This window comes from Mesoplodon mirus, assembly GCF_964341445.2.
Source record: "Mesoplodon mirus genome assembly, chromosome: 8".
NCBI lineage: Eukaryota > Metazoa > Chordata > Mammalia > Artiodactyla > Ziphiidae > Mesoplodon > Mesoplodon mirus.
In genome coordinates, this window is record NC_138984.1 from 32,698,120 (window position 1) to 32,710,356 (window position 12,237).

Below are 12,237 nucleotides of genomic sequence, written 5' to 3' on the forward strand. Positions count from 1 at the left end.
TGTCTTCGATTTCCTGTTTTCCTCATTCTCTAGTGACAATTCTCAGCTGCTGGAGCTAATCTCATAATGAACACCTTCAAAAAGCCTTTTAAAACACTTGTTTTGAAACAGTTATTCAAAATAAGAATATTTGCTTAACCCCCATGTGTAACCCCCAAGAATACTTGCTTAACCCCCCATGTGTAACCCGCGTGAAACACGTTTTGCTTCTCTAGCACTTTGGTCCCCATTCACTTTCCATTTTGCCCTTTTCCTTTTGCAGATAGACCCCCAGAATTCAGACGTGGTCATTTGAAAAGAGGCTGAGCTTTGGAATTCAACATCAGTTTTAATCCTGACTCTGCCACTTACTAGCTGTGTGAGATTGGGCAAGTAATAAAACCCCCTAAAACCTCAGCTTCCTCAACTGTAAAATGCGGGTGATGTCAGTATCTCTTCTCCAGGGATCTTATGAGGATGACTTTAGGTAATTTACACCCACGCAGTGTTGAAGCCTTCATGAGTTGGTTTCCTTTCCCTCTTCAATCCAAATAAGGAGCTCATGAGCTGTATCCAGCATGGCGGCTTCCTCGATAGGAAAGCAACACTAGAGAATGCTAGTCTTCATTCACAAATCCAAGCTTCCTGTCCTTATAGTCATGGTTAAGGATAACTTTGATGTGCCAGGGGCAAACAGATGCTCACGGGAGACTAAAGACTATGTCTGACTTGCAGTTAACTGCAAGGAAGGAAAGCCAGGCTCGTGTTCAACCCATTGAAGAAAATAACAATGGGATGACTACAGAGCAAACTAAAATGTTGTCAAGGTGAAGCAAGAAGAAAAAGGCAATGTCCTCAGAAAAGTGTAATTCGTGAGACATCACTTCTGTTGCATTTTAAAATTTGAAGTCACCTCCTGAAATATATTTCCTACAATTTCTCCCAGAGAGAGCCTCCTCTTTTTGTTCAAATAGATAATATCACTTTGGGTGACTAATATCATGTTTTTAAAACAAGGTTGGTTGCTATGGTAACCTGATGGCATGGGATACAAAAAAAAGAACATGTATCGTTTCACTGGGTTGTTCCATGACTTCCAGCAGAATTGAGAAGCTTTCTCAGGGCACTGTAGGCTTTGCTGACAGAAGGTTGGCAGCAGCTGTTTTGTCTTCTCTTCTGCTGCATCCTTCTGCCGGACTGCTGAGGATCACCCAAGACCCTCTTGCTAGGGCCCCAGAAGGTTAAGGCAGAGATAGAAAGGATGGAGCCAACATCAGGCAGGAAAGAGTAGTAACGGTCACACTGAGACTTAACAGAGCAGCTGGGGTGGAGGTGAGAGGAAAAACAGGTTTTCTAGAGGTAGCCTGGGGTGATGGCAGTGATGTTCCAGAAGCAGCCTAAAAAGGACAGTCCCTGAGCAGAAAGGCTCAAAGTGTCACTCACAGCACAGCCCTGATGTGAAAATCTACAGACCTATCTTCTCAGACTTTGTTACCTTGGACAAGTTTCCTAATGTCTCTGAGTCTCGTTTTCTTCTAAAATGTGAAAACAATTTCCAAGGTTCGTTCTCCAGTCCTAATCATCTGTGATGGTAGGATTCTGAGTTAGACCAGGGCATCTGAGAGCAAGATCTCAAAGATTCACTGAAGAATTAAAATCCCTCAGGCCCTGCCTCAGATCTTATAAACGAGAAGCTCTGGATCTGAGGCACCTCAATCCACATTTTTTCCAAACGTTCCAGATAATTATTGTGCACAATCAGTGTAAGAACAGCCCTAACAGAGTCCACCCACGAAACCAAAGATTTCCAAGAAGGGTCGGAATGTCAGACTCCTCACTGTATAGGACAAAGTGAGTTGGCTTCTAAGAAAAAAATTTAGTAGATAAGTTACTGCCACCTTTGTAGGACCCATTAACCCCCAGCGATACTGAGCATCCATCCAACATGTGCCTGGGAGTGAGAACAGGAGATTGTGTTAGTACTGAAACAGCAGCCCCGGTCTCAGGCTGTTCCTGCCCAGAAACTCCTGGGGAGGGGTCTCCAGAACACTTTTTATTCACACCATATTAAGGTAAAAAGTTTCCTGCTGATAAGGTTGTCAGATCAAACACAGGGCATCCTGTTTTTGGGTTTTGGGGTTTTTTGTTTTTTTTTCTTTTGGCTGAATCTGGCAAACCTACCTATTAACTCCTATCCCAGCCTGTAGACAAGGACACATAAAAGAGGAAGTAAAGAACCTTTCCTCCGTCTCCACCAATAGGATGTGTTATCTTTCTGGTCTGAGCAAAGAAAATTGACCTGAGCTGAGAAAAACAAATTTATAAAATAAAACAAGGTCTCTAAGCCGCCTAAATCATGGCTCTAACCAGGTGCAAAAGAGAAGCAAAACAATAGAAATAGCTTTCCAGAGAAAGCCAGCTTCTCCTTCACTTTGAGAACTCCAAAAACAATAACTTAAGTGTATAAATTCTTAACCTTCCCAACTGGCTTTGCTCCAATTAACAGCACAGTGACATCAACAGTTTGCAAGTTTTGGTCCCAAGTAAAGTAAGTGTGTATCAACTGTGGAGACAAAAGAAGGTACAGACTCAGCGTAAACGTATAGTCAGTTTTAGCAGCAAAACCCACAGTTCAAAAACCAGAGAATAAAAATGAGAATTCATCTCCCTCCTCCCCCCAAATACTGGAAGATTAGATTGAGATAAAAGTAGAATGCGTGGGGCAAGGGAGCCAGAGGGAGCTCAGATTCCAGTCTTAAAGGTTTAATCTGAGAAACAGATTGACTACACATAATTCTCTTGGTCAAAGCGGAAGGAGGTTAGGCTTGAAGCCACCTTCAGAAGCACAGCCATATTCTGCATAGAAGACATGTCCCTCTCATTGTCCCAGATGTCCTAGCTCCCCAACTCTCCAGTACACTTGTTTGAGCATCTATTGTGTGCCTAAAGATGTGATGATGCCTATTTTGGAGAAGTTTCCATCCAAGCTAGGGAGAAAAGACATATGCATCTGAAATTATTAGAGACGAGACTGAATATAGCTGCGAAACAGAAGAGGAAAATCCATGTAGGCTTGAAGTGTCAGCACATCCGATGGACGAGGCAGAATTTGAAATGAGTGTTTATGGATGCAAAAATGAGGGACAAAGATATTTGGGGGTGATGAATTGGGAACCAGGAAGTGGCAGAAATGAGAGTACCATATTGGAATAAGGGAGGTGAGCAGAGGTATGTGCTGGGAACTGGTAAGGGTTGGGGTTGACCCAAGCAACCCCTGGTAGTTCTCTCTTGCTCCTCTTGTCTCCACATTCCTACCTGAGACTAGTGATTCCGGGGGGAGGGGCACAGTGGACCCCTCCCCTCTCAGCCACGGTGGACCAAGCCTCATCTGATGATGACTGGAGTCTTGGGGCTTCCCCAAGACCTTGATCCCAGAGATGGTGATGGTGATGAAGGTTGGAAGGCCATAAAGCCATTGGTCCTCTGATTTGAGGGCAATGCATCTCTCTGAGTACTTCAGACAATGGATCTACCCTCATAAACAAGTTAGGGATTAGAAAAGGCTTTCCTTTGGTCCCCAGACACCCCTACCCCATATTTGCTTTCTACCCTTTCAGGTCACAGTCTTTCTTGCCTATTTCTTCTACCATAGGAGAAACTCTTTGGAGCCAAAGAGTATTTTATTAATATGTCTTCAAAATTGAGACTGAGTGAAGTAGACAATGCTTAACTCAATGAATAGCTAATGGTAGAATTTCAGATATTAGTAGAGGAGATATTAAGCTTATGTAAAGTAGTCCATTGTCTAATGGTGTCTGAAAGATGCCCGAGAGATCCCTTGCCTAAGGCCCTCTGTCATTTAGATCTTCCATCAACTATGGAGAAGAATGATCTCTCTAAAGACATTTGGAGGAGCAGAAATGGTATCAGACTATCCATTGAGCCTCATAAACTGTGTGTTTCTTCATGGCTTCCAACCAAAGACCAAGAAATCAAGAGAAACAGTCTTCTGCATAGTAGGAATTTATCCTAGGTAAGTGCCACTACCATATTTGGAAGACCTATTCCTTTTTATTTAACACATCTTTCTGGAATGCTCACTATGTGCTCTCTCATTTGTTTGTTAGCACTTGTTTGCAAAAAAAAGAGAGAGTTTTAGTGAGCAAGAGAGAGAGAGCTGCCTAAACATCAATCCTCAAAACCTGAGGGGTCTAAGAAGCACTGAGGAGGCTGTTGGGAGAGCAAACTCCTGGCCCCATTGCCCAAAGGTTCTGATTCAGTGCATCTGAGGTTAAGCGCTTGAATCAGCATTTTTAGGAAGTGATCCAGTTGATTCAATTATAGGTGATCCCTGGCCACCCTGAGAATCGTTGCAGAAAACAACAACAGGATGTGGAGGTCAAGAATGAGGAAACTTAAGTGGAAACCAAGCAGGCTGAGGCTACATACTGGTTAACCAAGAATCACAGAGGGGATGTGTTCCTCACATTTGTGAAAGAGTCCCTCTGGAAGCTGCAAGGGAAAGTTCCGTTTACCACTGAAGCAGAGCAAAATGGCTGCAAGGACCACGGTTGACAATACTGGAGTTGCCATGGCAACTGTAATCAGTGCTCGAGTAGAGCTGGGAAAGGTCTGGGTAAGAAAGAGGGGGTAAAGAACCTGTGCTAAAGAGAACGCTGTGTGATTTATCAAGGGCTGCTGTAGCTGTGGTAGATCGCTTCATATCCCAAACAGTGGGGAAGCAATCAAAAGGGCAGAGGATGAATTCCTTCCAAGAATGGCTTGCAGGTAAAGGGCTGATTCATGAAGCATTATTTGCCCTTTTGGGTTTTTTCGATTTGTTCTCAGTATTTCTAATATTGGAGACTCAACCAACTGCTAAATGAATCAATCAAAAATAAACTCAAACACAATACTCACGTATAAGGAACGTCAAAAACAACTCTGGAAAACGACCACCACAGATTTTTATTTAATTAAAAATATTATACATGTTGTTGCATTTTCACAGAAAATATCAAGTTAAAAAACACCAACAGTGTTAGTTTTCAGAGACCTTCGCATCCTATTCTGCCATCTGCTGCTTTTTTCTGTCTGTGGCATTAACCATGTGTAAGGAATTGGGGCCCCCATGGAACTGGATCTTCCTTGAGGTTTATAACCACAAGACTCCTGAAATGAGCCATTTTCTCGACGGTGATGGTGCTCTATCAAGTTAACTCAGATACCACCAGCTTTGGCTTCCTTGCAAACCAGTGGAAGGAGTTGGCATAAAAGCCCAAAGCCCATGCCAACACCAATTCAGCCCAACATGTCTGCAAGAATCAGCTATGACCTTATCCAGTTTCCAGGCCAGTTGGCAAGTGACCTTGTACTCTACCTGGTGTATTAGTGTCCTGAGTCTCTCCACAAAACTTCCCCTGAACCCATGGTGGGAAGACACTGCCATATAGTGTTTATACTCAAACTACCAGCAAATACACAAAAGCACATGTGACCCCCATGCACAATACTATCAAATAAAAAATACATATTGTTACAATACAACCTTTGGAATCACTGGCTAAAATATAGCCATGTGAGTATTTTTTAAGTCTTTATGTAATTATATATTTGTTAAGAAAAATAATACAGCATAAAAATTTTACTTGAAAACATCATTTCAGCTATAAACTTCTCACAGGTAAATACAAGATGTATACAATACTATCCTCGCTCTTACTTCTTCCTTTGCTTTCTTGGGACTGTACCATTCCCTAACTTATGTCCTTGACTCCACATTGTAATGCTGCATCCCCATATTGCTCCCAAGTGATGCTTTTACTAAAATTGGATCAGATGTGACAGAACCAGCCTGGCTCTGTTTTTCTGCTCCTTTGTTTTAAATTGTAGTACGCTTAATTTGGGTTCTGCATCCTGCTTTATATCAAAGAGAGATGAATCCCCCAAAATACACAAACAAACAAAAATAGCTGGATAGCAAAAAGTTAGAATTGCCTCAGCTCTTACAAACCGGAAAATAGTCTTTTTTCTTCATAATGGTCTCTCAATTGATGGGAATGAAATAAGGCTGAAATTGCTTTTCACATTCTGGCTCTGTTGGGGGCATTTTCACATAGACCCCTGTAGTAAGAGGGCTTCTTTTCTTTAGCTGCCAAACAAAGAAAGAAACAGTAATTAGTATTGAGGAATACAGAAGCTGCTTCTAACTATAATAGGATTCAACAAATATTGGGTCCCTACCCCACTGAAAAATAGATGTTCACAACATACAGAATTATAAGCCCCAGGAGATTTTCTTGATTCAGCTATTAAAATTAATTTCAGGTAAATAGCTCTGTGCTACTGACTTAAGATAGAAATCATTTTCCCTGACTGGGAGATAGCAGAAAGAAATGTCAAGAAAGCTTTAGAAAGAATACCCAAAATGCCTGTGATAATTGACTGGATCTTGTTTGTGAGGGGATGAGCTTGATAAGATAATAAACTTCAGTTATTCTCTTTGCGAGCAGTATGTCTCATCTCTACTCCTCACATACTCTTTATTACTTTTTTTCTCGGTCCACATTAGTTCCCAGTTTTTATCACCTCAGTAAATTGAGGTCTAGTCTACTAGTTAGTGTGGCACTTTGTCGCAAATGAGGTAGAAAGAAGCCACAGCAACAGAACAGATTGAGTAGAGGATCTTGGAATAGAGTATAGGGGTGTGGGAGGGAGAGAGGGAGGGAGTAAGGGAGTGGAAGAGAAGGGGAGGGAGAGGTTTATGAATGGCAAAGCCAGCCTCAGGCAAAGGAGGTTGCAAGCTACTGTCAGAAATCTCGACAGAAGTCCGGATTCCATACCTCTGCTTCTTCTACAACTGTAGTAAATGAAAGCTGGGTTCTAATTTACTGGGCTGGAGAAGAGCATAAGGCTTGCCAGTCAAGCAGACTGGGTAACAGGGAGCCCTGGGCATGTGTTACATGGACTCCTACAGCTTGGTCAAGTAAGGCTCAAGTAGGGAGGCACAGAGAGATGCCTTCCAGGTAAAGTAGAGGGACATTAACCACCCCTGTGGTCTTCTCCAGCAGCATTTTGCCCAACCTAATCTTATGTTTCAGGGTTATTAACTTAAGTACAATTGTCATGAAGATAAAGAGCAAAGCAGCTGCTCCGTGTTGTTCAGCTACTCAAAATGAAACCCTGTGCAAAATCACACAAACATTCAATGTCAAACACACTCATATAAAATATTAGTCATCCTGAAACCTCACAGGCCAATGCCAAGGGTTCTAGTGTGTTCTTTACCACTGTCCTTCCTCTTCTTCATTTATTGCTTCATCTCAAGAAAACTCGACTCCACAGCATCATTTGCCCAGTTGTTATCACTAAAGGTATTCTGACCAAGGATGGTGCGTTGTCGGCACTGCACTCACCATTTTGCTCAAAGAAACAGCTGTGATGAGGAAGCTGTAGAAAAACAACCCTGAACTAACTGCTGCCAGGATCCAGAGGAGGAAATCAGAATCCGGGCATGGTTCTGGATCTGCAACAGAGAACAAAGCAGAGCTTCCCTGAGATGCTTTCTAAATTCTAGGGCAGTACTCCCCCCATTGGTAAGAGAAGGAAAAGGTTCAAGCTTCCAGACCTTGATGTCCACCCCTAATTGGAATCGCTGGACCCCGGGTAAGTCTGACCATTGGGGCTACTTGGCCAGGAGTTTCAGATCAAAGGCCAAGGCCAAATTTCATGCTGGGTATCACTCCAATGTGAGTGCCCCAACCTGCCGGGAGGAAAAATACCTTCTCCAGCTCATTTTATTTTATAAACAGAATGCCGTTTGCCTCGCCACCCATCCTGAGTAGGACTACCATGCAGTATGCCAGAGAACTCTTAAAGAGAATTCCCACAATCCTAAACATGAACGACCTGAAATCAAGGAGCAAAACTGTTTGCACACAAAGAAGAGACAGCAATGCAAAAGGCGTCGTCAGTCATGCTCACCAATGACATAAATTTGGGTTCCATTGCCCATGCCCACATAGTAGGGCGGCGGGTACATGAGCTCCACCTTGCAGATGTAGAGCCCAGAGTCCGTGGCCCTCAGCCCTTGGATGGTGAGGTTCACTTTGTTCCCACTGGAGGTGCCAGTGCAAGTGGAATCCTCCAGGAAGGTCAGCTCATCCTCCACCATGTAGGTCGCAGCGCAGACTTCATTCAGCTGGCCGCCTGCCTTCCGCAACACCGTCACCCGGACCTCGGCGGCTTTGCCTGACGACCCATATTCACAGACGAAGCTGGCAACACCCCGACTGCTGGCCAGCACCACTGCGGGCTGGGCCACGTGCACCCCTAAAGCAGGAAAACCAAAGGGAACTCAATGAACTCATGCTCACCCATGACCAGGTCCAGGCAAAACCCTCGGGCCGGGCAAAGTTGATCTTTGATGGCCCCCTCCAGTTTCACCTGTCAGCCTTTCTCTCCCCCCATCAACAAGCCTATCACCCTCCCCTACCCCTTTCCTTCTCCACCCACTCCAACACCCGCTCCGTCTTGCCACTGTCTTCCAGTTACTCTCCATGAAGGTGCTTCCTTATTGGAAAACAGTGCCTTGAAGGCAGTTGGTTGTGGCATGAAGAACACTGATATGACAAACAGAAGGGTTGGCTCTACCATGAAATAGGTGATTTGGGGAAAGCCATGCCTCCCCCGTGGGCTTCATTTTTCCCTCACATGCAAAAGAGGGGATTAGATCAGATGACATCAGAGTGACTTCCCACTCTGGTATTCTAAGGTTATGATAGAGCTGTAGGACCTATAAGAGTAGTAGGGGAATGTTTAGAGGCTGAGGTATAGAGTCTTGCTTTATCCCTCAAAGTATACCTTAATAACCTCTACCCACATTGATCTGGCCCTGGACCTCAACCGCCCCCAAGGAGCTGAGCCTTGGCTTACGGTGCCGGCCGCCCCCTTCCCTGCATTATTACCAGAGAATGAGGGATGCTGCTTGATAAAGGGAGCCACTGAGCCGAGGGCACCAGGTCATTTCCTCTGTAGGCTGAGGCAACCCTGCTGTTCACTTCTATGGGCTTCCCCTGCCACTGTCATCATCTCTTCCACCGCCCTCTCTCCTTCAGTTGAACACCTTGTGTTTCTTTGTTCTTTTCCCTCTGGCTTCTACAGGAGAAGGGAGGCCAGCTCTCCATACAAAAGAGCTCACGTCATCTAAAAAATGGTGGCTTCATGACAAATTACTTTCCTGTAACTAACTGGGCCCCTCTCTAGTCAATCAATCACACAAGTGACACTCAAAACTTGGATTGAACCATGTCACTCATTCTGTTCAAACCCTTTCATGCCTTATATACCACTGATTACAAAAACAAATAACATTAACTGTCTCCATAATCTGATCCCAGCTTACCACTCCAATCTGAGCTTCCAGGACACCTCTTCCTGTGTATAAATCTCTTTATTCTGAAAACATCAGTCCTTTCCCCCAAGCACCTGTAGTAGACAACCTGTGTCCTCAGAAGAGAGAACAATATGGCAGCAGCCATTGCCATGGTTAATCCAGCAGCCCTGGTTGGCTAGACAGTAGTTTTCTTTCCCAACCCTCATTTCTGTCTATCAGAGATGCCCTCTGAGCATCCTTTGTACTATTATAACTCCACTGCAGTACTTAATCAAATTCGGCCCTGTATTAAAGGTTTTTGTGCATTAATCATTATATCCTGCCCATTTGTTGTGTTGACTCTAAGCTTAAAGAAGACCAAGTTTCCTGCCCTCCCCTGAGGCAAGCTCCCAATTATCACCACTAAATCTGGTTACACAATTTTCCAATATCCACCATGGGAGGATCCCAGTTACAGGTTGAGATAAATTTTCTTAAAAGTAAATTTGATTATTTCTCTGGTATTTAACTTTACATGTTCAAAACATGTAAAATAAGAAAATGTGTATGAATATTTCTTATACAGTGAAAATTAATAATCAAATATCTCTTGAGCATCTATTTTGTATAAACCACATGGTTTTTCAACCGAGAAGGTCTAGAGGGAGAGAAGGTTGAAATTCACCTTCTGGTAAAACGGTCACCATTTTACACCATTGTAACAGACCAGGTATCAACCTCTAAAGTGCTTTATGTCATCTGAAAACTGGGGAATCTGCACCTAAAGTCCAGAGATAAGTCAGGCCGCAATTAAGTATCTTATGCCAAACAGACCTATGGCTCTTTCTTTCTTCCATTTCTTTGTTCTTTCTTTCATTCATTCTTTCTGCCTTTCTTTTTTTTTCATTTTTTTGTTTGTTTGTTTTACTACTTCAAATTGCTTTCATTTTTTTAAATAATTAACTAACTATAGAGTTGATTAAGAGGACCTTAAAACCCTGCATTGAGTAAAGAATGCTGAAAGTTTAAACAAGCAGGCTAATCCGTTTATAAAAGTAAATCAGAGGACCTTAAAACCTTGAATTGGGTAGGAAAGAAACTTCCCATAATTTGCCTAAATCAGTGTTCTCTAAAAAGGGAAATGTTGAGCTAACCCTGATTCCAAGCCCAAATGGATTTAGGATGGTGGGTATCTTTTCTCTCTTAAATCACTTAACTTTGCAGTATTTTCTTCTAATCTTATAGAAGTGTCTGAAGTTTCTCATGTCTCCCAGACGAACTCACATGTATTCATTAAGCTCCCACTCCATGCCCAGCAAACTGCTAAGAGCTGTGTCTCTGCTGATTTGCTGCTGCCCGCTGTCCCCTGCCTGCCTTGGAATACAGAGCTGCCCATGCCAGGAGATTGGAGTCTCACCTTTAGCTTCTGGATTTGCTATAAATCACTACCCTTGACTGCTAAAAGGAATGAAACCCAGGTGGGAGAAACACCTCCTCCACCCCCATGCTCCAATAGCCTCACTCACCTTTAGATAAAACGGGGATGAAGAGAAGAGAAAACAGGGCAGTACAGGGCCAGGTCCTAGAAGCCAGGTCCAGCCGAGCCCCATGACTCTGGAATCCAAAGCAAGCCATGGGTTCAGGTCTTCAGGAAGCAGAGCAAAAACTTTCAGGATCCTGAAGCTTTGAAATGTGTTTGAACCCACACAGAATCAAGGACTTTATATAGCTGGCTTTGATCCCAGGTATGTACTACACATGTGCACACACAGAAGGCACCTGAATTTCTAGCCTTTTTGTTTTGGTTTTACGAGAAAGGAAGCCGTGGGTTTAGCTGTTACGTCGAAAAGATAACCTCAAATACTCAAAGTAAAACTGAACAAAACAAGCCAATCCATGGATGGAAAATGCACTCAATTTGAAACTGAAGCTTCTTGTTCATTTTGAGGATAAGTGGAGACTTGGAGAATTTCCTGGAGTGCAGGAGTCCCACTAAGTCCCAGTTTTATCCAATTGCCTAGGCATATTTTGTGACCCAATTTATTTCATTGACACCCACCCCCCACAAAACTGCTAAGTTGCTGGCTCTCTTTAGCCCTTGTGCTAAAGACAGAATTAGTCTGGGCATCATTAATAAAAGCTTTACATTCCACCTGTGAGGCACCATCTTTGCCATGCTTTGCAAATCAGAGTTTATTTCTCCTAGTTCCATTTAAGATTTTTGTTAAGAGAAAATACCAAAATCACAAGAAATAAATTGATCTGCCTCTGTTTTTGCAGATGAGGAAAGAGTTCTGGTGCTCTTGAATACCTTAACTCAACAAAGACAAAACAGAATTGAAGAAGAAAAAGTCAGTGAAAATGATCCAAGAAATTCAAACCTTCCATCAGAGAATAGACTTTTTTTTCCTAATGGGAAGTTTTCAAGCAGAAAATCCAAAGACTGAGGTGAAATATGACTGAAGTTCTTAAATTTATGAAAGTCGCAGACAGAGCAAAGTTCATCCTCTAAGAAAATACTAAGCACTGGAGACTACCCCCCTCTTAAAACTGAGGAGTTTTCTTATATTTCAACGATGAAAGACACATTTATTGAGAGCCTATGATATGCCAGAAATTGTGTGCATGTAGGACTGAATGACGACAAAACGAAAACGTAGTCAATGCCTCAAAGGACTTCCAGAAGACCGACACATGAGCAGACAGCATGGTGTTTGCTTCCTGCAGCCCTTCATGGTTTCCCTTGCCCAGACTCCCCAGCACAGCAAAGGAGGCTGTGTAGAGTATGGGCCTGATGCCTCTCTTCTTAGACTATCTTCCAGCATCCCCTCACATGCCCCCTTCCTCTGCTCATCATCTCTCCAACACACCTCTTTCAGGTTTCA

At 43.1% G+C, this 12,237-nt stretch overlaps 1 protein-coding gene across 2 annotated transcripts; it reads right to left on the minus strand.

The window, feature by feature from the left end:
* Nucleotides 1–5,759: 5,759 nt before the first annotated feature.
* Nucleotides 5,760–10,987, minus strand: CTLA4 (cytotoxic T-lymphocyte associated protein 4; the record flags this gene model as incomplete). Of its 2 annotated transcripts, XM_082630879.1 has the most annotated exons (4): nucleotides 5,760–6,130; nucleotides 7,395–7,504; nucleotides 7,963–8,310; nucleotides 10,879–10,987. In XM_082630879.1, the coding sequence occupies 4 exons, from the start codon at nucleotides 10,985–10,987 to the stop codon at nucleotides 6,026–6,028; spliced, it is 672 nt and encodes a 223-aa protein (XP_082487005.1). In that variant the 3' UTR covers nucleotides 5,760–6,025. The 2 variants fall into 2 exon arrangements, with proteins under 2 accessions (XP_082487005.1, XP_082487006.1); XM_082630880.1 differs by lacking the exon at nucleotides 7,395–7,504.
* Nucleotides 10,988–12,237: the final 1,250 nt, after the last annotated feature.